This window comes from Chaetomium fimeti, assembly GCF_033439085.1.
Source record: "Chaetomium fimeti strain CBS 168.71 chromosome Unknown B0H64scaffold_3, whole genome shotgun sequence".
NCBI lineage: Eukaryota > Fungi > Ascomycota > Sordariomycetes > Sordariales > Chaetomiaceae > Chaetomium > Chaetomium fimeti.
The window spans coordinates 676702-698082 of record NW_026944331.1 but is presented as its reverse complement, the minus strand read 5'-3'; the positions used below and the strand labels follow the sequence as shown (position 1 = coordinate 698082).

The 21381-nt window shown below is 57.8% G+C and overlaps 5 protein-coding genes across 5 annotated transcripts; 2 read left to right on the top strand and 3 right to left on the bottom strand.

The window, feature by feature from the left end:
- Positions 1-131: 131 nt before the first annotated feature.
- Positions 132-3427, bottom strand: B0H64DRAFT_472977 (Spc98 family-domain-containing protein). The gene is made up of 2 exons (XM_062807965.1): positions 3184-3427; positions 132-3122 (listed from the first exon to the last, which is right to left on the bottom strand). The coding sequence occupies exons 1-2, from the start codon at positions 3327-3329 to the stop codon at positions 428-430; spliced, it is 2841 nt and encodes a 946-aa protein (XP_062660293.1). The 5' UTR covers positions 3330-3427; the 3' UTR covers positions 132-427.
- A 245-nt stretch (positions 3428-3672) lies between these two features.
- On the top strand, positions 3673-5937 carry B0H64DRAFT_390297 (transcriptional regulator of RNA polII, SAGA, subunit-domain-containing protein). Its single transcript, XM_062803395.1, has 4 exons — positions 3673-4182; positions 4251-4540; positions 4597-4705; positions 4756-5937. Exons 1-4 carry the CDS (start codon positions 3951-3953, stop codon positions 5493-5495), a joined length of 1371 nt encoding a protein of 456 aa, XP_062660292.1. The 5' UTR covers positions 3673-3950; the 3' UTR covers positions 5496-5937.
- Positions 5938-6281: 344 nt separating this feature from the next.
- Positions 6282-10417, top strand: B0H64DRAFT_356368 (MRC1-like domain-containing protein; the record flags this gene model as incomplete). Its single annotated transcript, XM_062801598.1, has 2 exons — positions 6282-9268; positions 9322-10417. The coding sequence occupies 2 exons, from the start codon at positions 6282-6284 to the stop codon at positions 10379-10381; spliced, it is 4047 nt and encodes a 1348-aa protein (XP_062660291.1). The 3' UTR covers positions 10382-10417.
- A 2385-nt stretch (positions 10418-12802) lies between these two features.
- B0H64DRAFT_390294 (uncharacterized protein) lies at positions 12803-14953 on the bottom strand (the record flags this gene model as incomplete). Its single annotated transcript, XM_062803394.1, has 2 exons — positions 14312-14953; positions 12803-14256 (listed from the first exon to the last, which is right to left on the bottom strand). Coding segments are annotated over exons 1-2 (2073 nt in total), but the record flags the coding sequence as incomplete, so codon positions are not given.
- Positions 14954-18932: 3979 nt separating this feature from the next.
- Positions 18933-21310, bottom strand: B0H64DRAFT_109080 (mediator of RNA polymerase II transcription subunit 1-domain-containing protein). The gene is made up of 2 exons (XM_062797768.1): positions 20704-21310; positions 18933-20649 (listed from the first exon to the last, which is right to left on the bottom strand). The coding sequence occupies exons 1-2, from the start codon at positions 21052-21054 to the stop codon at positions 18955-18957; spliced, it is 2046 nt and encodes a 681-aa protein (XP_062660289.1). The 5' UTR covers positions 21055-21310; the 3' UTR covers positions 18933-18954.
- Between the last annotated feature and the right edge of the window lie 71 nt (positions 21311-21381).

The window sequence follows — 21381 nt, the reverse complement described above, 5'->3', positions numbered from 1 at the left end:
CGGCGTATAGAAACATGTATGGGGCCGTAAAATAGGTTGCGAGGAAAACTAAAAGCATACTAGATACCAGTGAAAAGTCGAGGTGGGAGTTGATAGAGCACATGGCGAAGGCCGCCAATATAGAGAAAATATTGTGGGATTTCATGCATTTTCTCCCGTCCAACCTGTGATAGATATGCTATGCCGCCAAAAGCCCCTGGTACCTAGGTAGTGTATAAAGTCAACTGACCTGCTTTATCGCCCGCCATCCGACCAGATCCCGAGAACGCCATCAGTTAACACGATAATATTCATCCTCATCATTCACTCACAGCCATGCATCTCCCGGCCGATTGGCAAATATAACTCCACACATAACACACAAACATCCTCCCCCACCACACCCCGAGCTCTACGCCCTCGCGGTATTCACTCCCCCTCCCCGAACCTAGGCATGGGCCTGGGCCTGGGCCTGGGCCTGAACAGCAGCAGCCGCCGCCGCCGCCGCAGCAGCACCCCCGCCAGCGCTCCCCGCCGTGCCCCTCTTCCGCTTGACCGGTTGATAAACATCATTGAAGTTCATCGACACGCCCAAGAAGCGCATATCCACATCCGGCTGGTAGGCCAAGTCGCCCAGCAGGATCTGCAAGCGCGCCTTGAAGCTGGCGCCGAGCTGGCGCAGGCGGTCCTGCAGGGCCGGCAGCTCCGACCTAAGGCTGTCGTCGTCGTCGTCGTCGCCGCCCGGGATTTCTCCGGTATCGCCGTCCGTGTTGTTGAACGAGTCGTCGCGGGGTAGGTCGGCGGCGGGGCCCGACAGCTTGGGCTTCTTGTTGCGGTGCAGGTGCAGCATGTTGACGGCGTCGGCCTCCTGCCGGCGGGTGAAGTCCGACAGCGACCAGCTGTACAGCCCGTCGACGCAGTCGCGGTAGGCGAGCATCGTGCGCAGGAGCTCGCTTAGCTGTACCATGTAGGAGTTGCGGTCTTCGGAGGCGGCGGCGCTGGCGGTGGTGGCGTCTGGGCCCTGCTGGGCGGCGGCTTCCTTGAGGGAGTCGTGGTATTGCCTGCGGCGGGCGCCGAGGAGGCCCTTGTGGGTGATGGCGGTGAGGTATTTGGTGTGGGCGTTGATGAGGTCGTCGAGCGTGCAGTCTTCCTTGCGGATGTTGGTTTGCAGCTCCGTCCAGCTGGACTCGATCACTTCGAAGAGGATGTAGTACTGCAGCTGGCCGACGAAATGCACCATCTCGGCTAGCACGCCGCGGGTGCTCTTCCAGATCAGGAGGACTTCTTCGTCCGAGGTCTGGAGGACGCCGCGTGAGCCGGTCATGCACTTGCGCCAGGTCGACGACAGAGCGAACTCGACACGCTTCACGCGCCAGAGGAAGTTGAACACTTTGAGGTATTGGCGATTGCCCCATTCGGTGACGACCACGTCAACAGGGGCGTCGATCTTGTACTCGAGTGTGAAACAGTCCCAGCCGATGTCGCCGTGGCTGAGCTGGAGCATGCGGGCATCGAGCCGCCTGAGGACTTCCTCGCTGTCGTACTGTGCGTTGGAGCCGCGGATGGCGTGTTCCAGCTGGGCCGTCAGGGTGTGGCGGTACTGTGCAAACGCCGGCCGGTCGAGGTTGGCCGCGAGGGATTCCATGAGGAGGGCAATAAAGTCGCCCTGGCCGAGAAGAATATAGTTCTTGAGCGCCTGTAAGTGGTCAAAGAGGCGGAAGCGGGTGCTCATGAGGTGCATCAACCGCCGCATAGTGGTCTTGTATGCTTCGTCGATCCAGGTTTCCAGCGTCGCGGTGTCGCCGTAGCTGAGTGGCTTGGACGACGTCTTGCTGTAGGCGTCGACCCACTGACTATCACCGCAGCTGTGGCGGATGAAGTTGAGCGACTTTCCGATTAGAAAGACCTTTTGGGCGAAATCCGCTGTCGTGATACTGGGGACCATGCGATCGACGACTTCGTACTTGGAGTTCCAGACACTAGCCTGGCCCTTAGCCTTGGACTCCTTGCGGTCCTCGTCGTTGGGGCTCTGCTCCCTGACAAAAAACTCCAGGTGCGGGTCTAGTAGCTCTCCATCATAGACCCAGCGCCGGAGGATATCGTAGAATGGCCGTGTTACATCGGCTAGAAGGCGCTCCGCAAACGCTGCTACGACGGGATCGCCATGGGAGGTAGAGAACCCATGTATCATGGTGATGATTTGCCCACCGTGCTTGGTTTTGCTCTCCTCCGCGATCAGTGACATCAATCGCAAGCCCATGGTCGCTTCCCGAGTCCACACGACACAGCGCTTGAGAGTGACGCCGGCCTTTCCAATCCCCCCACGGGGAGCAGACTCGTCAACTGCCGAGAGGGCCCTTCGTATCTGTGCTTCGAGGGTCGCAACAAGAGTGAGGTACGATCGGAGCTCATTGTTGATGGCGGCTCGCAAGCTCTGGCCAAGCAGCCCCTTCGCCGGAGACTTGACGAAGGATACTAGTCCCCGGTACAGTAATGAGGGCTCGGCTAGAGTATGTAGAAGAGATATTATCGGCGCGGGGAGTGTAGTGGGTAGCTGTAAAACGGTTTCCTTGGCGAAGGGGAGAGTAGTGGACGACAGCCCTTGCAGTGTATAGGGCAAGTCTCTTAACAAGCCCATTTCTGTCGGCTCAAACTCGTTTGAATTGTCGGCTAGCAGGGTGGACTTTATCGAGACATCCCTTGCAGCCTTCTTTGGTTGGCTGTCGGCCGGGGGTGGTGGTGTTGGTGGTGTCTCCTCAGTCTGGGTGCGCTTGGGTCTCTCTGTCGGCAGCTTCTTCAAGCCGCCCGGCGCGAATGCATCGCTCACAGATCCTTCTTCCGGAGTTGGAACAGCGCTGGCTGCCCTTGGGCGCCTCTCCTTTTCAACGGCTCGCGGGGGCGGTCGTTGCGCGAGAGGTTTTGGCGGGCTCAAGGGGAGGGGTTCGTTGGGGTCTGGAGAATCGGAAAGCTGGTAGAGCAAGAACAGTATCGCCCATTTCTGGGTTAGAACTGGTAATGACAGCAGCCTTGTGTAAAGGTTGGAGAACCTCAGGGCCTGGCTGGGGTTGCTCTGGATCAGCTTGCGTTTGATCAGGTCCGAGGCATGGTTGACGTCGGACGAGACAGCAGGAAAAACCTCGTGCCTAGGGAGCGTGTTAGCGGCGATTTATCTTATACCTACAAGAAACCGTGCATGATACTCACTGTTCAATGATGTCACGAACGAGCTCGAAGGATTCATTGTGCCTTTCCTGCGCTGTCTGCTCGTCGTCGTTCGGGTTGATGGGCACCAAATGCGTGATCAGGCTGTCGATGGCATTCGAGACGTGGTTTCGATTGTTGTTGGCCATGACTGCATGTTGTCGGGTTGTAATGCCGTGTTGTTTAATGTCGCTAGGTGGGCGGCGGCAAACTTTATTTTGTGTGTTTCATTGCATCGCTGTTCGTCGTTGACGACTTGGAGGGGGACGCGACGCGACGAGGGGACAACCTAAAGCGCTAGGTGGGCCAGTGAATGAATGCCAAGAACGTCTTAGCGGTGTTCGATCGCTGAATTTCACCCTTGTGGGGGAACGGTACCCCCGACACACCCAACCCCTTGGTGCTGGCTGAAGTACCCCACGCTGCCGCCACCCGGATTCCCGCTGCCACGCCCGCTGCCCTTGTCGCTAGAAGCTCCATCAAATTCGACCACCACCGAACCCAAGACCGACCACTTCAGTTTGGCTAGCGGACGACAACATCATCCATTCAACCACGCCACCATGCCCGATCCATCAATTTGAATCCGGGATTTTGATCGCATGAGCGAGATCTACATTTTGATGCGCAAATGAACGCGGCTTCGCCCCACGATTGTGCAGCATCTCGCACGCGACGGTCCTGACGCCCTTCTTTCCGCGCTCTCGCCGACCGCATCCCGCGCCCGCTCGCTTATCCGTGGCCGGCCACACCTACGGCGAGCTCCCACCATGGTCGACATTAACCCCGCCGCCCTGAGTCGGCCATCCATCAGCCTCTCAACACCGGTTCTCTCGAAGCAGTCCATCAATGTTTCAGTGCCGTCAATACACAAGGCGCCAAAAACTAGCCAACTTATACCGGCCCGCATTGACCTCGAGCCCATCTACACGGCTCTGAAAGCCGGCGTCGGCGCGGAGCAATGGTCCACCTACAAAGAATCCATAACCAATTTTCTAATCGGTACTACGCCGCCACCTAACGCCCATCTGCGCCAGCTGGGAATGCGTATGCTGACAAGTCTGGTGTAGGTCGCCTCAACCAAGCCGAGTTTAGCGAGCGCATCGAGCCCATACTCGCTTCTCCCGATGGCTCCAAAGAACACCTCCACAATCAGCTCATCGCGGCCATATACGGCAATGTCACACGCGAGATGCCCGACCAGGGCCTTGCGCCCTGGGTTAGCACAAACGACAAGCCGTCGCCGGCGACCGGGAGCAAGCCCGTGTCCGGGGATGCTGCCGAGCGGAGGTTAAAGGGAGAGGTCATGCAGCTCCCAGCGCGTGACCGGAGGCGCATCAAGGACCTTGCACACAACGATGTGAGCCAGGGCATGCAATGGAGTATTGCAGGATCCATGCTGACCGCGCACCTCAGTTTGATCCGTACGAGTCGCTCGCCAACGTGTTTGCTGACCAGGCCCGGATACGCCCCACCAAAGCGACCGAGGTGCCTGCCAGTGCGGGCGGCGCACTCAGCCGGATGAGTATGCTCACCACTCCCTGGCGACCGTTGCATCTGGCTGACATCCTGAAGATTTTGATCTCGAGATCAGGAAACGCTATGCGCAACCATTAGCCGTCGAGTCGGGCGAGTTCCCAGATGTCAGCAATATCGAGGCGCGGATGCTACCTTTCTGCTACGAGGCGGGTCTTGCATCCGGGCATACACCAGACGCAGCACAGTTCATGTCGATTGCAACCGAGACCTTCATCAAGGAGGTCATGTCGTCGATATTTAGCCGCACGCGAAGCAACCCACCGGGCGACTCGGGCAACGCCGGGTTCGGGCCCAATAACACCTGGATCCAAACGCACAAATACCGACGGCAGCTGGCCAAGGAAGAGGAGGCATTCCAACGGGGCGAGGTCACGCGCGATAAGACAGGGTTATTGCCCGTCGAAGCCAAAGCCGCGAGCGAGCGGGGTCCGCTGGGCATCGCCGATCTCCGGCTCGCACTGGAGATGGGCGACTGTGGCCTCGCAAACTTTCCCATCATCAGCACATCAGTCATCTATGGCTACCGGGAGGGAGAGCTGGAAAACTGGGACGATTACACATACGTGGATGGCCGCGACAGGATTACGGACCTGGACGGAGACATCGAGATGGGCGGCGCCGAGGGCAACGGCATCGGACAGGGACCTGAACCACTTACTAACGGGGTTTTCCATGGTGACCATATGGATATTGACAATGACATGTGGTGGGAGGGCACTGCCATGTCAGAGAACATGCTCGACACAGTTCTGGATTCTTGCTTGGCTGTTGGCTGACTCGGTGCAGAAGGTCGACGGTTCGGCGAGCGCTATATACGAGCGATCATCTTTTTTTTTCTTTTCTTTTTTTACTGATTACACAAGGAGTTCCACGGAGTCTCAAGGACGGCGTTTACGAAAGGGGCCGCGGTGGGCGGCGACCGGCTGCTTACGCATTGCATCGGCACAGTCATATTTTCTTGGTTGCGACGTGCCCTGTATAACTTCTTAGGTGGACTCAAAAGGGGTGGCGGGCACATTCTGGCGTCGAATCGGGGGCATACCAAGGAGCTGCTAGGTGCGGATGAAAGAGGGCTTTTTTTGTACTGTATTTTTATGAACGATACCCGGAAACGCCCTCGTGGGGACTAGGGGGGGTTGATAGTTTTGGTCCTCGGCCGTATATGTACCTACCTCGGGTACCCAGGTAGTTAAAGCGAAGATGATATTCGTATGATTACCTCTGCGTGTCAAGTCTCTCATGCAGCTGAAGATGAAAGTGGCTGACATGGTCTCACAGGGCTGGTGGTTGGTGTTCACACAGTTCCGAGACAGTAAGTTACAGGGGGCTCCAGCAGGGGTGTCGCGTAACTCGCTCCCCAACTCGTTAATTGGATCCGCCCACTTACACCCCCAACGCGTCTCTCAACGCGTTTTCCCCACCATATCAACCCTGCCACCTACGCTCTCCTCCACCCATTCTTTTACACCAAGCACCAGTTCGAGGGCAGTTCCTAACATACTCTCCTTAACCTGCTTTCGACATAATATTTTCGACCCTAAATACCCTCAATTACGGGCACAATGACCTCTTCTAGGTCTCCCTCTCCCTCTCTGCGCCGCTCTCGCAGCGTGTCGCCCACCACTGCCACGACGCGTCTCATCCAGCAAAACCGCTTCGGTGCCCTCTCCGATAGCAGTTCCGAAGAAGATGATGCCATCCTCCGACCACGCGGGAAAATGGCCGCCAGAATGCAAGCCCGCGGGAGCGAGCCACAAGAATCAGAATCAGAAGCTGAACCAGAAGCTGGGGACAACGCGAACACGACGCGAAGCAGTCCGCCCAGGGAGAAGATTTCTGGCAACGGAAGCAACCAAAATGAGGCCGAGGAAGAGGAAGACGACGACGAAGACGTTATTACTACGCGCCCTAGGAAGCTGAAGTCCAGGCCAGAACGCAGCTCTACCCCAGAGCCAAGGCCACATCAGGCCGCGTCGTCACCCGGTCCCATCATCTCGCCACAGAAGGACGCCCCCGGCTCTCCCGGGCTCTTCATCTCACCATCCAAACCTCAGTCTCCTTCCGCAGATCATAGTGATGACGGCCTGCCCAGTCCAACTGGCTTGTCGAAGAAGCCCGCGTTCAAAGCCCTCGTTGCTAGGAAACGGCAGGAACGCCTCGCCAGGGAGGCCGAAGAAGCGCGCAAGAAGGCTGAAAGGAGAAAGGCAGCCAGCTATGAAGATGACGAGATCATGGCAGACGACGAAGACGACAACATCACCGACGACGAGGGCGGGCGCAAGCTCACCCAAGAGGCGGCCACATCACGCCCTTCGCGCAAAGCTAGCAAAAAGGCGCTAGAGGAGATGAACCGCGAGACGCAGCGGTTGACCCGGAGCCTGCAGCTCGCTCACGAGGCCAAGGTGAAGAAGAAGCTTTCCAAGTCGGCCTTGTTTGAGCGCTTCAACTTCAAGCCTGCTGGTGCGGCGGCATCAGTTGAGGAGACCGCGCCGGCCGCGAGCTCAAGCCGTGCTCCGACCCCAGCATCCGTTCAGCAGAGTGATTCCGAGATGAAGGACGCTGAGACGCCGCCTAGTTCACCGCCGGTGGCTGAAAAGGACGGCACTTCCGACGACGTCCCGCCCGCGGCGACAGAGAACAACGGTGATGAAGACGACTTCCCCGTTCTGGACGAACTCGTCCAAGAAGCTACGGCGTCCAAGAAGCTCGACAAAGGCAAAGGCAAGGCAACAGCTGCCGACTTAGAACAACCCGCTGTCGAACTCCCACGGAAACGCAACATTCGCGTCAAGTTCCCTCCCCTCCAAGCCAACGCCGCCGCTCTCTCCGTCTCCTTCGACGCGGACAATGATGATGACGACGACGACCTCCAAATCGTGCCCAGCCGCAAGTCCAAGCTCGACGCCATCTTCGACCGCATCCCCACCAACCAAGCCAAACAAACCCACTCCCTGCAAGTCCTCCGCCGGCTCGCCCACCTCGACGACCCGGAGAAGAAGCCGGCGCCCCCCTCCCGCGCGGGCAACAAGCTCAAGAAGCAGCAGCAGGAGCCCGCCATCACCGCCGGCGAGCTCCACGCCAACCTCCTCCAGCGCGCCCGCCACCAGGCCAAGCTCGAGCGGGACCGCCACTTGGAAATGCTGCGGGCCAAGGGCGTGCATGTGCAGACTGCCGAGGAGCGGGAGCGGGAGATGCAGGATGTGGAGGATATGGTTGCCAAGGCGAGGCGTGAGGCTGAGGAGATCATGGACAAGGAGCGTGGCGATGCTAAGGCGGAGAGGAAGAAGAGACGCAATGCCGGGGAGGAGGATCCCCTGGGCTGGGATGACGAGAGTGATGATGAGGACTATGAGGAGGAGGTGGTGGAGGAGAAGGAGGTTGAACTATCTGGCTCCGAGGAGGAGGAGGGAGAGGAAGAGGAAGAGGGCGAGGGTCTGGTTGACGATGCTGCTGAAGAGATCGTGGAGTCGTCTGAGACTGAAGAGGTCGAAGAGCAGGCCGCCAACCAGGACTCTGATGAAGAGCTGCCTGGCTCTATGCAAGTCCGACGCAGGGCGAGAAAGCACGTCACCATCGTTACTGACGATGAGGATGATGCTGAGCCTCTTGTCAAGGCTACGCCCCGGCCCAAGACTCACTTTCCCAAGTCGCCGTCAGTCCGCAACAATGAGTCGCCGAGTGTGCCAACATCGGTCTTGCGGTCCGCTACCAAAACCTTCATCCCGGGCCTTCCTGTCGCCGGGCCTGCTGGTCTGGGGCTCACTCAGATCTTTGCTGGCACCATGGACGACAGCCAGATGGGGACAAGCCAGACAACGCCCACCCAGCCACGGCCCACTTTCGACGTGACCGCCTTCCCCGACTCCAACTTCTCCCAGACCGCACAAGAGGCCGCAGAGGCTCTGATCCTCGACAGCCAACCGAACCGGGAGACACAGGCCGAAACCCAGGGCGTGCAGATCCGCTTCTCGCAGTCCCAAATGCACGGCTTCGACACCTTCTTGGAGGAGACCGCAAACCCGACCCAGATGTCGGAGCTCATCGAGCCAACCCAGGACTCGGGCTTCCACGACTTCTCGCCGCTCCGCCAGCGTTTTGTTGAGCCCCCGGCTTCGACTGTAGACACAGTCCCTGCCGGTCAGACTCAGGCGGAGGAGCAAAGCGAGTCGCCTCTGGTGCGCAGAACCGGGAAGCTCAGGCGTAAGGCCGCGATTGTGCCGGCATCGCCCAGCCGTAACTCCGTCGCGGGCGAGGACGAGGCTCCCGAGGCTGACGAGTTCGGCTTCGGCACGACCTCCAACAATGCTTTCGCCGCCATGAAGGAGGCTGCGCTCAAGGAAAAGAAGCTCAAGGAGGCCTTTGACAAGAAGAAGAGCAAGGCCCGCGACATGGTGGAGGAGCAAGCCGAGGAGTCCGAGGACGAGTACGCCGGGCTCGGCGGTGCCGATGGTGAAGACAGTGACGATGATGATCAATCAGTCAAGGAGATGATTGATGACGAAACTAAGGAGAACGAGGGCGACGAGAGGAAGCTGGCGGCTTTCTATGCGTAAGTCGAAGCCACTCCGCTCTACTTCTGAGTACACAAGCTAACTCCCACAGTGACCGCGAGCGTGCCGATGACGAGAAGCAGGTAGAGAAGCTCTTCCACGACGTCACGACTGGCCAGCTCCGGCGCAAGCGCAACGGCAACTGGGACGACCTGTCCGACTCGGACGATGGCGGCGAGGCCCGCCGCCGCATGAAGCGTCGCCAGTTTGCCAAGATGCAGCGCACCCTCTATGCCGACGAGCGCATCAGCAAGGTGGCCGAGAACCCGCGCAACCAGGCGTTCATGCGGACCATTGAGGACCGGGGCAGCGACGACGAGATGGATTTTATCTTTGCGCCGCCGCCGCCGCCGCCGGGAGCGGAGAGCCAGGAGACGCAGGCTTCGGGTACCGGCCCAGCCGCTGTCATCCCCAACAGCCAGCCCCAGGCGGCCCCCGTGTCCAACCCTCGCCGCACCAAGGCCGGGAAGAAGCCCTCCAACATCGGCGAGATCCGCGAGTCGCTCTCCAACCTCCTCGACGAGCCCTTCAACCCCTCATCCTCCCTCATCCCCGCCACCGAGGCCGGCTCCTCAGACGACGAGGCCCGCCCCCAGTCCTCCCACAGCAACTCCAGCGCCTCCAGCAACAAAGAAAACCGCAACCCCCGCCGCAGCAAACCCGCCCCCGCCATCATCGACCGCATCAACCTCAAACGCAACTCCTCCACCGCCTCCACCGCCAACAAACTCGCCTTCACCTCCGCCACCACCTCCACCTCCACCACAACCACTTCCCGAGGAGGAGGAAGCGAAGGCACCTTCAAAGTCCCCGCCCTCCTCCGCCGCGCAACCACCAACTCCCTCCTCTCCACCAGCAGCAGCAGTACATCCTCCACCTCCAGCGTGACCAACACCAACACCAACACCCTCGCCGCCCGCACCGCCGCCGAGAGCATGAAGATCAAGAAGCCTGCGGGCAAGCGGTCCGGCGTGAGCTACCTCGCGCGGGAGACGGAGCGGCGCGCGGCCGTGGCCGAGGCGGAGCGCCGGAGGGAGGCGCGCAAGTTCCGTGGCGCGGAGGGGCGCGGGAAGGCGGTGGGGGGGTTGTTTGGGGGGGGCAAGTTCGAGTAGTTTTTCTTTTCTTGGGAGGGGGCGGGTGTTGTGTGGGAATGGGGTTGGCTGTGGTGTTGGTTGGGGGTTTGTGTTTGGGGCGTTTTGTTTGGGGGGTGGTTGGCTGTCGGGTTGGCTGGCTGGCTGGCTCTGGCCGTCTTGTGTGAGCATTGTTGGACAACGTTGCGAGGCTGTTTGTCTTCGTTTGTAGGTGTTTATGGTTTGGGCTTGGTCTGGCTGGATAGGGCAGGCAGGAGGAAGACTTGTACAGAAAGTTGTATAGCATGGCATGGTCGGAGTTGTATTTTGTTTGGAAATGGATCAGGTAATGGGAGGCGTTCACTCCAGGAGTTGAGGTCATGCAATAGAAGCCGGTATCAGCTCACCCCGTAAGGTCGAGATCCTTAAGTGACTTGCACAACTTCTTGGTCCATTTTTGGGATGAGGGAGCTGGGAAGAAAGAACTAGGCAGCACCAAACATCCACCAACATTCTGCATGGGCTACCGAGATCCCCACGAGATACCACAGCAAAGGCACAGGCACCATACTACCCCACGAACTCGCGGACTTGCATGCCAGGGTGAGCACACGTGTGGCATACATAGTTGACATGTCAAGACCCAAGAACACAGGCGGAGTAAACTGATTCAGATGATTGAATACTCATATCAGACGCGAAGCGCCAACTATCGAACAACACTCCACAGCAACAGCCATCCCCTATCTTGATCGACAAAGGAAATGATTAAGTAGGTAGTAGTACGTACATACAGGGTAGGTCTTGTCGCTAAATCGTGTCATGCCGTCGTATTGTCGTGATGATCCTCCGCCTGCCGCCAAAAAAACAAAAGAAAACAGTAAGATGCGAGCGCCGAGGCCTCCCGCCAATGTGTGCCGCCAATGTGTGCCGCCAAAAGCCAATCCATAGCCAGCCAGCAATGCAATGCCAAACCTGCCGTAGTCTATACACGGATGCATGGATGCTTCTCATAATACACGTCTCCGAACAAGAGCACCGAGACGAGACCGGTGTCGGGGAATCCCCAGCACCCATAGTCCGAAACCCGTTGTAACTCCAAAACAAACGCCCGAGGACGCGGGTAAACGTTGCGTCCTCGACATTAACCTCCCCAGTTTGCCTTTCCTATCCGTCGCCGCGGAAGGCCATGCGTTCCTAACAGCGCCGGATCGTTAGGTCGCCTCCGTTGAGGATGCTGTTTCCCAAACTCCATGCCCAAGCACAAAAGAAAAAACATGGTCGAGCGTGTAGCGACGCAGGCGGCGATAAAATCCCAGTCCGCGAATAGATGCAGTCATGATGGTCGCTGACGCGTGTCGACTCATAAGCGAGCATGGCGTCGTTGCGAGGACGTGCCGAAAGAATGTTGGAACTGCAGGACTTCGCCGGTCGCCCACGTGAACTCCCACAACTCAACCCACACATCAACCAATCCCAAATAGCCTCGATATCCCACCGCCATGGATACCAAGCTATGATAGCTGGCCAATTCAACTCCGTACTCCGACATATTCTCCTGGCATGCCACGCCCCCAAAAGAGTGGCGGCATATCCAGCATCTTAGACACAAGAGCAGATGGTGTGCTCCAAAATCAACAGGGTGTGTCGTATCAGTGTTCAAACATCCATCATCTCGGTGTCGACGAGCTCGTCAACAGAGGGGCCAACATGGGGGCCCCAGTTGCCCTCAAACACCGTCGCGCCGGCAGTCCGCTGACTGGAGATCCAGGCTACAGGCTTCGACTCCAGAACCTGCTCAGCAGTAGGACGATCAGCCGCGTTGGGCTCAAGCATCCATGTGACGAGGTTGTCGAGGGAATGCGGGTCGTTCGGATCCAGCATGAAGCTGGGCGGACGTTGAGGTTCCGTCCGTTTTTGTGCGCCGAACAGATTACTCGCGTTGTGTGTCATGGCGCCAAAGGGCAAAGACCCGCGACGAGGACTGATGCCAAGCCCAACCTCGGCGCCGTCTGACACCTGAGAAATGCCGGAATCATGGGCGAGAGGCAGGCCGTTGGCATCGCGGGTAATGGCACCGGCTTCACCGCATGTGAGCGGAGGGACTGTGCTCAAGTCGCCTGCACGGAGAGCCTGCCAGGTCGGGCCATTGTCGGGTAGGAAAACGTTGCAGGCAATCTCCAGGATGATTAGGCCGAGGGCAAAGACGTCGGCAGGCTTGTCAAACTCTCCGCGGAGAATCTCGGCGGCGATATACTCGCGGTCGCCTTCGCCGTCGATGCCCTTGGGGGCCGGCCAGCTCGTTGCAACGCCAAAGTCGCCAATCTTGAGATAACCATCGAAAGTGATAAAGATGTTGGCGGGCTTGATATCAAGGTGAATAAAGCCTGCCTGGTGAATGGCAGATAAACCCTAAACTTTGTCAGTAATACGAACATTCAAGATTTGCGTGCTTTAACTCACCTGAGCCGTCTCCAAAAGAATCTTCCAGATTCTGAAGTCATCCAATCGACCGGCCTGTCCAACAACCTTGAGGAACCCATCCAGGCTACCCTCGCTGCAAAACTCGGTCTGAATGTAGAGGTGACCGTTGTGGTCCCAGCTGTCAATCAACTGCACAACCTTACTGGAGTGGCGCAATGACTGCAAAACAGCCACCTCCCGAAGCTTTGACTCGCGGTCGTGCACGCCTTGAAACGGAACCCGCAGCTTCTTTACGGCGTAGACCCTGTCAGAGCTCGGGCTTGAAGGCGTCCGTGGTGTGCTCGACAAGGTCATCATGAAGGAGCTAGGGGCGGCCGATTGGACAACGCGGTACACCTGCGAGAATTCGCCCTTGCCGATAACTTCCGACTTGCTAAAACGGGAGACCAAAGACTCGTCAACATCGCTGGGGCTAAGGCAATTCCGAGGCGTGGTGCTCGGTCGGCGACCGGCAAAGCTCGAGAAGAGTTGCCGTCCCTGCGAGTTGCTGGGGGTTGCCGGGGTCCAAGAAACCCTAGCGTTACCGTCCTGCGAGTTCGAAATCGACAGGCTGCTTGGGTCGGGGGGAGTCATCGAATACCCCGCCGCGTCTTGCGGAGTGCGAGGTGACACGGTCTCCATGTTCAAGGGGCTCGCTGCCGAGGGCCCATCAGCCTTGGCCACCTGCTCGGCGGCACTATTGAGCGACGCAAAGAGAGCCGGCGAACTTCTCGCGGGAGCGGGCGTGGCAAATGTGACAGGATGTGAGCGGCTTCCGGCCACTGAAGCGAAGGAAAAGCCGAGGCAAGGCGAGCCGCTAGAAAAAGGAGTAGAAGGCCGGGGTGGGGCATCAACAGAGGGTGAGTCGTCGTTCTGCAGTGCATCCATGCTCGACATGGCGGCATCGGATTTGGAGCTCGCGTTCGTGTCTCTCGGGTCCCTACCCAAGGAAAAGATGGGGGCGCGGGCGGCGAAAGAACGCCTGTCTCCAGGCGACTGGCCACCCTCCGTCGGCGCCGTGAGTGACTTGAAGAACAAATTCTTAGTCGGAGTGGGAGGGAGCTCGTCCTGCGCTTCGGGGAGTTCATCGTCATCCACGCTCAACATGCTCCCCTTTCTCGTATGGCCGGAGCGAACTTGCTGGAAGAGGAGGCTGCTTGACTTGTCCGGAGTTCCAAACAGGTTCCCGCGAACGGGCGCGGCGACCGCACTGAACGGCGTTGAAGGGCTCCCAAAAGAAATCCGGGATCGCCGTCCGCCACTGCCACCCTGGGGGGGGAATGTGGCCGAGTAGTAAGGCTGCTTTTTGCAAGGCGTATCCGGCATCGTGCTGACCTTTGTCCTAGGATGCTCGAGTGGACCGTCTCCGTTGCGGTTCATCTTGGAAACGAGGCCAGTTGACATGAAGGCCGACTGCAACGGCTTGGCTCCCTTGTAATGAGGGGTCGAGGTCCCTTCCGCATCGTTCGCCGGCGGAAGAGATCCCGGGGGCAACGACTTTGATAGAACATGTGGGGAGTAACGGCCGCTGAGTCGGGAACTCCTCATCGGGGTGGCTCGAGGTGGATGAGGATTGTGACAAGAGCCGGGACAGTGGATGAGGGTGGTTGGTTGTGCGTTGAACCGGGTGCGGCGTTGCACTCGGCATGGTGGAAAAGGGGTTTGGTCGCTCCTCGGGCGGAACATACTGATCCAGCGAGAGCCTAGGCCTGCTGCGAGCGACCGGCGTGCCAGGATCAGTCGCGAGCTGTGCCAGCTGCTTCTCCCCTGCACGTCGGCCCAAGGAAGGTTGAGTGTTGCCATGACGTTGCTGCAGGGTGCTCCTGCGGAGGGAAGACGTGCGCTTTGGCATTGGCGACGCCACCGAGTCGCGGAACGGCGACTGGTAAGTACCAGTCAGTTCGTATTCATGGTTTCCGTCCTCATGAATGTCGAAATTCTGAGGCGGTGGCACAGGAGTCTGGTCGAAAACCGAGGGTTCATCAGTTTCAGTAGTCGAAATGCCGTGGAGACTCCGTCGCTTTGCGACCGGGCTCCCAAAGCTTGTCTGGTCCAGGCTCATGGCGGCGTCGCTCCGCTTGAGCGGGCTGACGGAAATCGAGGGGAATGACTCGTTGTTGACCTCCATGAATTTCGAGACGCCGGTTTTCGTCGACCCCGAGACGTCAAGATGCATCGAGTGGCGTGATGGCCGGTCGAGATTCGCGCGTGTCGCGGGGCTCAACGCAGCGGAACAATCTAGGAAAGTCGCGTTCTCTTGGCCCCGCGATTCGGCGAGAGAGGCTGATGGTGGGATGTGATTGCCCGAATCGGGCGAGGGGCCGAAAACTCGCTTGAGGGGGCTCTTGGGTGACATTCGGGATCGTGATAAGGGGCGTGTCATAGGTTTTGACCGCAAAGAGCGCACCGAGAGTTTGATGTTTGGTCTGAAGGGAGTCGCAGCTGACTGCAGCTGGGGTGGTGCCGAATGGAAAGTCGGCGAGAGTGGTCCGGCCGAGAAAGCTGGTGTCGCGGGGACAGTCGTCGATGGGATTTGTTCGAAAGGTGCAGTCGATGTTGGGGTGGGTGATTGACGTAGTGCAGTTGAGTTGGCTGCAGGTGATGCAATTCCCGAGAGTCTGAATTTTGATGGTGATCGTGAAAGAGATCTCCGGAGTGACCTTACAGTTGAGCTAACATCGACGTGGTGAACATGAGTTGGCGAGGGAAGCGTAAGTGTGCCCCCGCTTCCGCTTGAAAAAGACATGGTCGCCCGGTCGTGCTCTTGTGCGGACAACAACCCAATCCAGAAGCTACCGGTCACGGGTCGGGACGAGAACCTTGGTGGCAAGAACTCGGTCAACCCTTCCAAAAGACAGGTTGATCCTGGGAGCTCGCGACCTCAGACGATGTATTTGGTCGATGCACGCAGGCAGCTTCCGGTGCAAAGCAATTATCGGACAAGCGCTTAACGGTGAACAATAGCGCTTCGTTGTGGTGGCTGCTTTCGAAGAGGCGAAACCAGTCGACACTCGAGACAGAAAGAGGGGCAAGATCGATCGGAATTGCTGGAATCTTTGTTTTGCTGGCAAACAAGTTCTTGCCAGCAGAAGGCTGGGATAAAACGAAGTCGAAGGGCGCGTGGACACGTCAGATCGGGTGGCCGTCAGGCATTGTTGGGATCGGTCGTGACTGCCTGTTGCCCAGTTGGCTGATGGAAACAGTCCTCCAATGACTAACACACTCTCAGTCCTGCCTTCCTTAAATTCTGTTTCTGTTGTTGGCCACACACATATCGGAGAGAAGGTGCGGACGGGATGCGTGAAGGGTGAATAAGGTATCGGTGTTGTTCGAAGCTTCCCGCACCTTGCGACTTGGGTTTGGCGGGGAAAATGCCCGGCCAAGCTGGGATATCGGTTTGCGATGCGATCAGCGGGGTTGGCGCAATGATGGACCGGCTGTCTTCCAAGGGAGAAAGAGGCACAGGAATATCAACGGCGTTGCTGAAGGATCGCAAGATGAGACCGAATTCCAATGTTGAACTTGTTGGCAATCACAGCCAGTGTGCAGACAAGAAGGAAACCCGAAGGAGGGCAGATCGTGCGGCGAAGCACAAGAAGATGGGACGGCCGACTGTTGTTTACTTGGCGGGATTTCACGCGTTTTCGCGTTCAATGGACGCGTTGTGCAAGGGGTCCTTGTCGTTCCTGACGTTAGCGTCGTACCAGCGGCCCACACCAACCGGCTAGGCCCACTGGGGTCTCAAGGGTGGCGGGAGAGAGGCTTTGCCACCTGCAGCGCGGCTCCCCCTCCTGCAGCCTCGCATTGTTCCCCAGAGGACTCCAAGAAACGGCCCATCAGTGTCGTCACAAGCGCAATTTGCGGGCGGCCGGAACAAAGGACGAATGGCATGACAGATGGATGTGATATCATATTGTCTCGAAACTCCGTCTTGCCCGGCTTGTCTCTCAAAACAAAGCCGAATGTGCCCATTCTTTGCATTCTTTAGCAGCACTGAAATGATTCTATCCGTACAGATGTACATACTGTGTAGCTCTTCCCCCGCACCATCAACCTCACCGCTTCGGACAACCCGGATGGTTCCCCATCATGCCCATGCTCGCCATGTCCCACGTTCGAGACTGAGAGCGGTGAAATTTTCCATTTCAGTGGCAGTCAAAAGCTTCCACGGGCTTGGATCAGACTTGAGTGGTGCCCAAAGCCAATCAAATACGAGAGACAGGGGAGGCCTTCCACAGCCGACGAGAAGAGTGTGTGTGGGGTTGAAATGCAAGATCTGCTAGATTCACACCGCTCGCTCTCTCCTCGTTGGACGTCACTGGAAACAAAGCTCTCCCACCCTCTCAGAATCAGCAAGTTGCCGTGCGATGACAGGTCCCGGTCTCACCAGCTGCCGCGTGCAAGAATGCAGGTCCGGGCTTGAAACGTGTGTGTGCGGCTATCACATGCCTTAGACTAAAAAAAGGGACAAGTCTGTATTGTGCCCCCTTCAAGCCCTAAATATGACCACGTCTGGCCGCCTTTTAGGCCCAACTCAACGTTGGCGTCATTCTCAGTCAGAAATCGCATTGCCACCGCCACCTTCGCCCAAAGATGAAACTGTCATCATGATCAATGCCAGTGGACTCTGCCTCAAACACATGGTGTTGGCCTCAACCATCGCAAGCTTCTCGAGCTCCTTTTATTTTGTTTACTTTTGGCCAAACGCGTCGAAAAGTAAATATCAACAACAAAATGTTGGACCGATCGCGTCTGCATCTTTCCCTCGCTTGGCCCTCTTCCAAATTGGGCAAATCGTGACAAGGACGCCACACAACTGAAAAAGAAAAAAAAGAGCAAGAAGAGAACCCCTGGTGGCTCCCATCCCGCCAGGCCGCTTTCTGTCAGAGAACCCGTGCTCCACCACGGCTTTTCCCCTCTTTCCTCAACGTCCGCTTCCAAAGTTTGGCCCCCTCCTCAGCAGCGAACAGCGAATCCCAACGAGCGAGGGGGCGATCCCAAACTTCCGACTGGACGCCGCAGACTGACCCTGAACCCTGATCACCAAACGGCCCACGGGGAACGAGGGAACGGGAAAGAATGGAGACAAAAAGAAAAAGATCGACGACATGACGCGGAGAGGGCCTGCACGCCCTGCCACCTCTTTTTTTCTTTTCTTTTTTTCTTCCTTTTCTCCCGTCTTGTTGTTGTGGTTTCCTCTTTGGGATCGCGACCGACCGCGTCGGGACCGCGTCTGGGTCCCCACTTCCCTCTTTCCTCTTTCCCCTCCGGCGGGGCCGCGCGCGAGCGGGCGCCCCTCCTCCTCCCCTGCAAACGCCAAAACTCAAAACAAAGTGCTGACCCCAGAATCCCGATTGATGCAACTGGAAAATGAAACTGGCTGACTGGTTGGCTCGGCCGGCGGTCCGCGTTTGGTGCTGCAGCGCTGCTTTGCGCTTGCTTGCTTTGCCGCCGCCGATCGTCCCCAACCAAGTTGCCATCCCGCATTCCTTGGCCTCCAACCCGCGTCATTGTCTCCTTTGTTCCCGTCCCGGTGGGAAGGACTGAGCCAGTGATGACAGGCGGTCCGAGATCCATAGTTCATGCACGAGCGCGGTCTAATGCAGTGGTTAATCCAAATCTAGGCGAGTCCCCTTCATCTTGCATTGCATCCATCGAGAGGTGAGGTGTGTGAGTGGCCCCCCTACGTACGCTAAATCGGGGGAATGCACATGATGCGGGACGGACAAAATGGAAACAAGTAAATAAGAGCAGATTGCAGGAGCACAGAAGCCAAAAACTGCATTTAGATGCATGATGGTCCTGATTCACACTAATATTGGGAGATCACATTTCCTTTTTCTCGTCGAGGGCCTTTCCGTATCTAAACTGGGCAAGTAAACAAATGACGCCATTCTCAACATCTTCCTGTTGTGTATTGACGCATATTGACGCATGTTCATCCATCCTCATCCATTCGCCCGGAGAGAAACTCCGCCTCGCGCGATAGCCAATGCCCGCGCTCTCGGAAGCAAGATGTACTTCGTAGACCAAGTACATACATACAGACCATCACACCGCCTAGTCTACCCAACCACCCAACACCAGTCCCCAGCCTTCCATACCTGAGGCAGTGCCACTGAACTTCAGCTCCCCCCCCCCCAAAATCCAAATCAAGCCCACCGCGACCGCATAAACTCAGCCCACTTCCCAACATTCTCCATCCGCTCCAGCAACACCCCAACATCATCGACGCTCCGCTGCCGCCCGTTAGGCGCCACCATGTTGGTCTCGTCCAGCACGTCCTGCGAGTCCACATGCACGTGCCCGTTCTCCTGTATCTCGAGTGTGACGTGGGCGGTCCTGTCCCTGAACGGAAAAACGACGCGCAGCTGGGGGACGGGGAGCATGGTCAGGGTGAGGTCGATGTTGAGGGGGGTAGTGTTTTCCTCTTCTTCTCTGCCCTTCTCTTCGGGGGCGTCCTCGGATTTGGGGGTTAATAACGGGTTGGCGAGACGATCATAGTCGTCTTGGTTGGTGGTCGTTGTTTCTGTGACGGTGGTTGTGGTGGGCGGTTTTATGTCGTCTGGGTCGAGCAGGCGGGAGGCGTTGGGGTCTTCGACGAGGCTGCGCTCGAGCAGGGTGGCGAGGAAGGCGTACTGCCTCAGGTAGGGGAGGATGGTGATAAGTTGTTGGGGGTGGGAGAATGTCATGGCCGTCAGGGTCCGGCTCGGGATCGGCTTGCTTACGTAGAGCGTGTTGGCGTGGTTCTTCAGAGACAGCTTATCCTGGCCCGGTGCTGCGTACGCCGTCTGTCTGTTGCAGGTCACCGTCCTCGACCCCGCGACTGCCTCGGGTTCCTTCCCTGGCGGGTAAGGGAGAACCAAGCTGTCAAACGTAGCCAACTGGTTAAGAGGCGTCTCGTCTATCATACAGCCCAGCTGTTGAATTTGCCCCCACAAAGTTGTTGGGATGTGAACGGGCGGGTCGAAGGTGGCGTGGAACACGGCGTCGGGAAGACGAGGCCCTAGGATTGACGGGTCGGGCTGCATGGGATCTACCTTGGTCTGGTCTGGCGTGGGAACAAATGTGCTCTCCGGCTCTAGCCAATCGACGATTGGGCCGCCCGTATGCAGCTCATCCGGAAGAGGCACTTTCTCAACGTCGGGTCCGATCCATTTGTCGGAGATGCGGACGGGATTGACGCCGATTTCCCTTAGAGGCGCACAGCCGACAAGTATGCTCCATACTTGTTCGTTCTCCTCGACCCACTGAGCCATTTCAGGGCTCGTCGGCGGCGGCTGCAGTCTCCTCTCCATCCAGTAATCAAGAGCCATACCTACTCGCCCCCTTGTGTTCATAGTTGGCTTCCCGCTTCTCGTGCAGAGGACGAGACTCTCCAGGTGCTCCTCGCCCTTGGCCGCAGCTGCGGGGTCCCCCCGTATTTGCTGTAGCTCCCAAGCGTGAAGACGGCAGAGGCTTTCGTAGATGCCGGCCACAGCCTCGTACATGTTGAGTCCGGGGCTGATGCTCAGCTTATCCAAAATAGCAAGGCGCTGGAAGTTGGCAGCAAACTTTTCGAGCGACTTGGTAAGGGGGCTTTGGCCTTCGAGAAGTTGCAGGTCTTTGAAGAGAATCTTGCCAGCGGCTTCGGCATGCTTGTTGACGATCTCTGCGGAGTCCGGAAAGCTAAGGTTCACCGACTGTACGATGTTGTTGCAAAACCCGATGAGTAATTCGAGGGCGGAACCGGCCACTATCAGCGTCTTCCTGTCGTCGCCACCCATCGAATTCTCCCAGATGAATTCGAGTTCCAGTTTCTTTGCCAGTCTCTCCAAGCCAGCCTCACTAACGAGACCTTTGCTCCGCTTCGGCAGGGTTAGCCGGGCCTGGTGCAGGGTTAGACTTCAGGGAGAACATACCCCGAGGATGGCAATAACGCTGTCCAGCCGCCTTGCTCTCTCATCCTCGCTGGCTCTACCCAAGTTACCGAGGTTCTGGAGATCCATCCCCAGGGAACTCATGTCCAGGACGCCGAGGGCGGCGGCAGCCGACGGGCTGTCGTAGTTAACGGGGCCCGTCGTGGAGCGGCCCAAGGTTGCGGTCGGCGATTTCTTAAATTGCTGGGGTGATGACCGTGGGCCATGGGGAGAAAAAGCGGCGGCGGCCGAGAAGGGTGTCGAAACTGAAGGGGTCGCGGCAGCACCTGGTTGGGCCTGCGAAGGGGTCTTACCCTGCGACAATGGGTGCTTCCCCGGAGTTGGTGTCGACATGGTGGAGGTTGGTTATGTGAATTGATGTGGAAATGATTCAAGTTAAAATGTCAAAACATGCACCATCCACGAGTTTCTTTGTGATGACGATGACGAATCGATGTTTTCCGCAATTTATCGACTCTTCTCGAAGGCCCGAAGGGCAATCGTAAGTCTGCAACGAATTCACTGTAGATTTCGGCAGACTAATAATTTACATGAGTGCAAGGTGCGGCTTGAAAACGAGTGTAGTTGATAAGTTAGGAAGTTGTAAATGGAGGTTGCAGTGAGCGAGGAGCTACGCCAAGCCATGGACAAGGCGAATCGGAACCCGAGTGAACAGAGGTT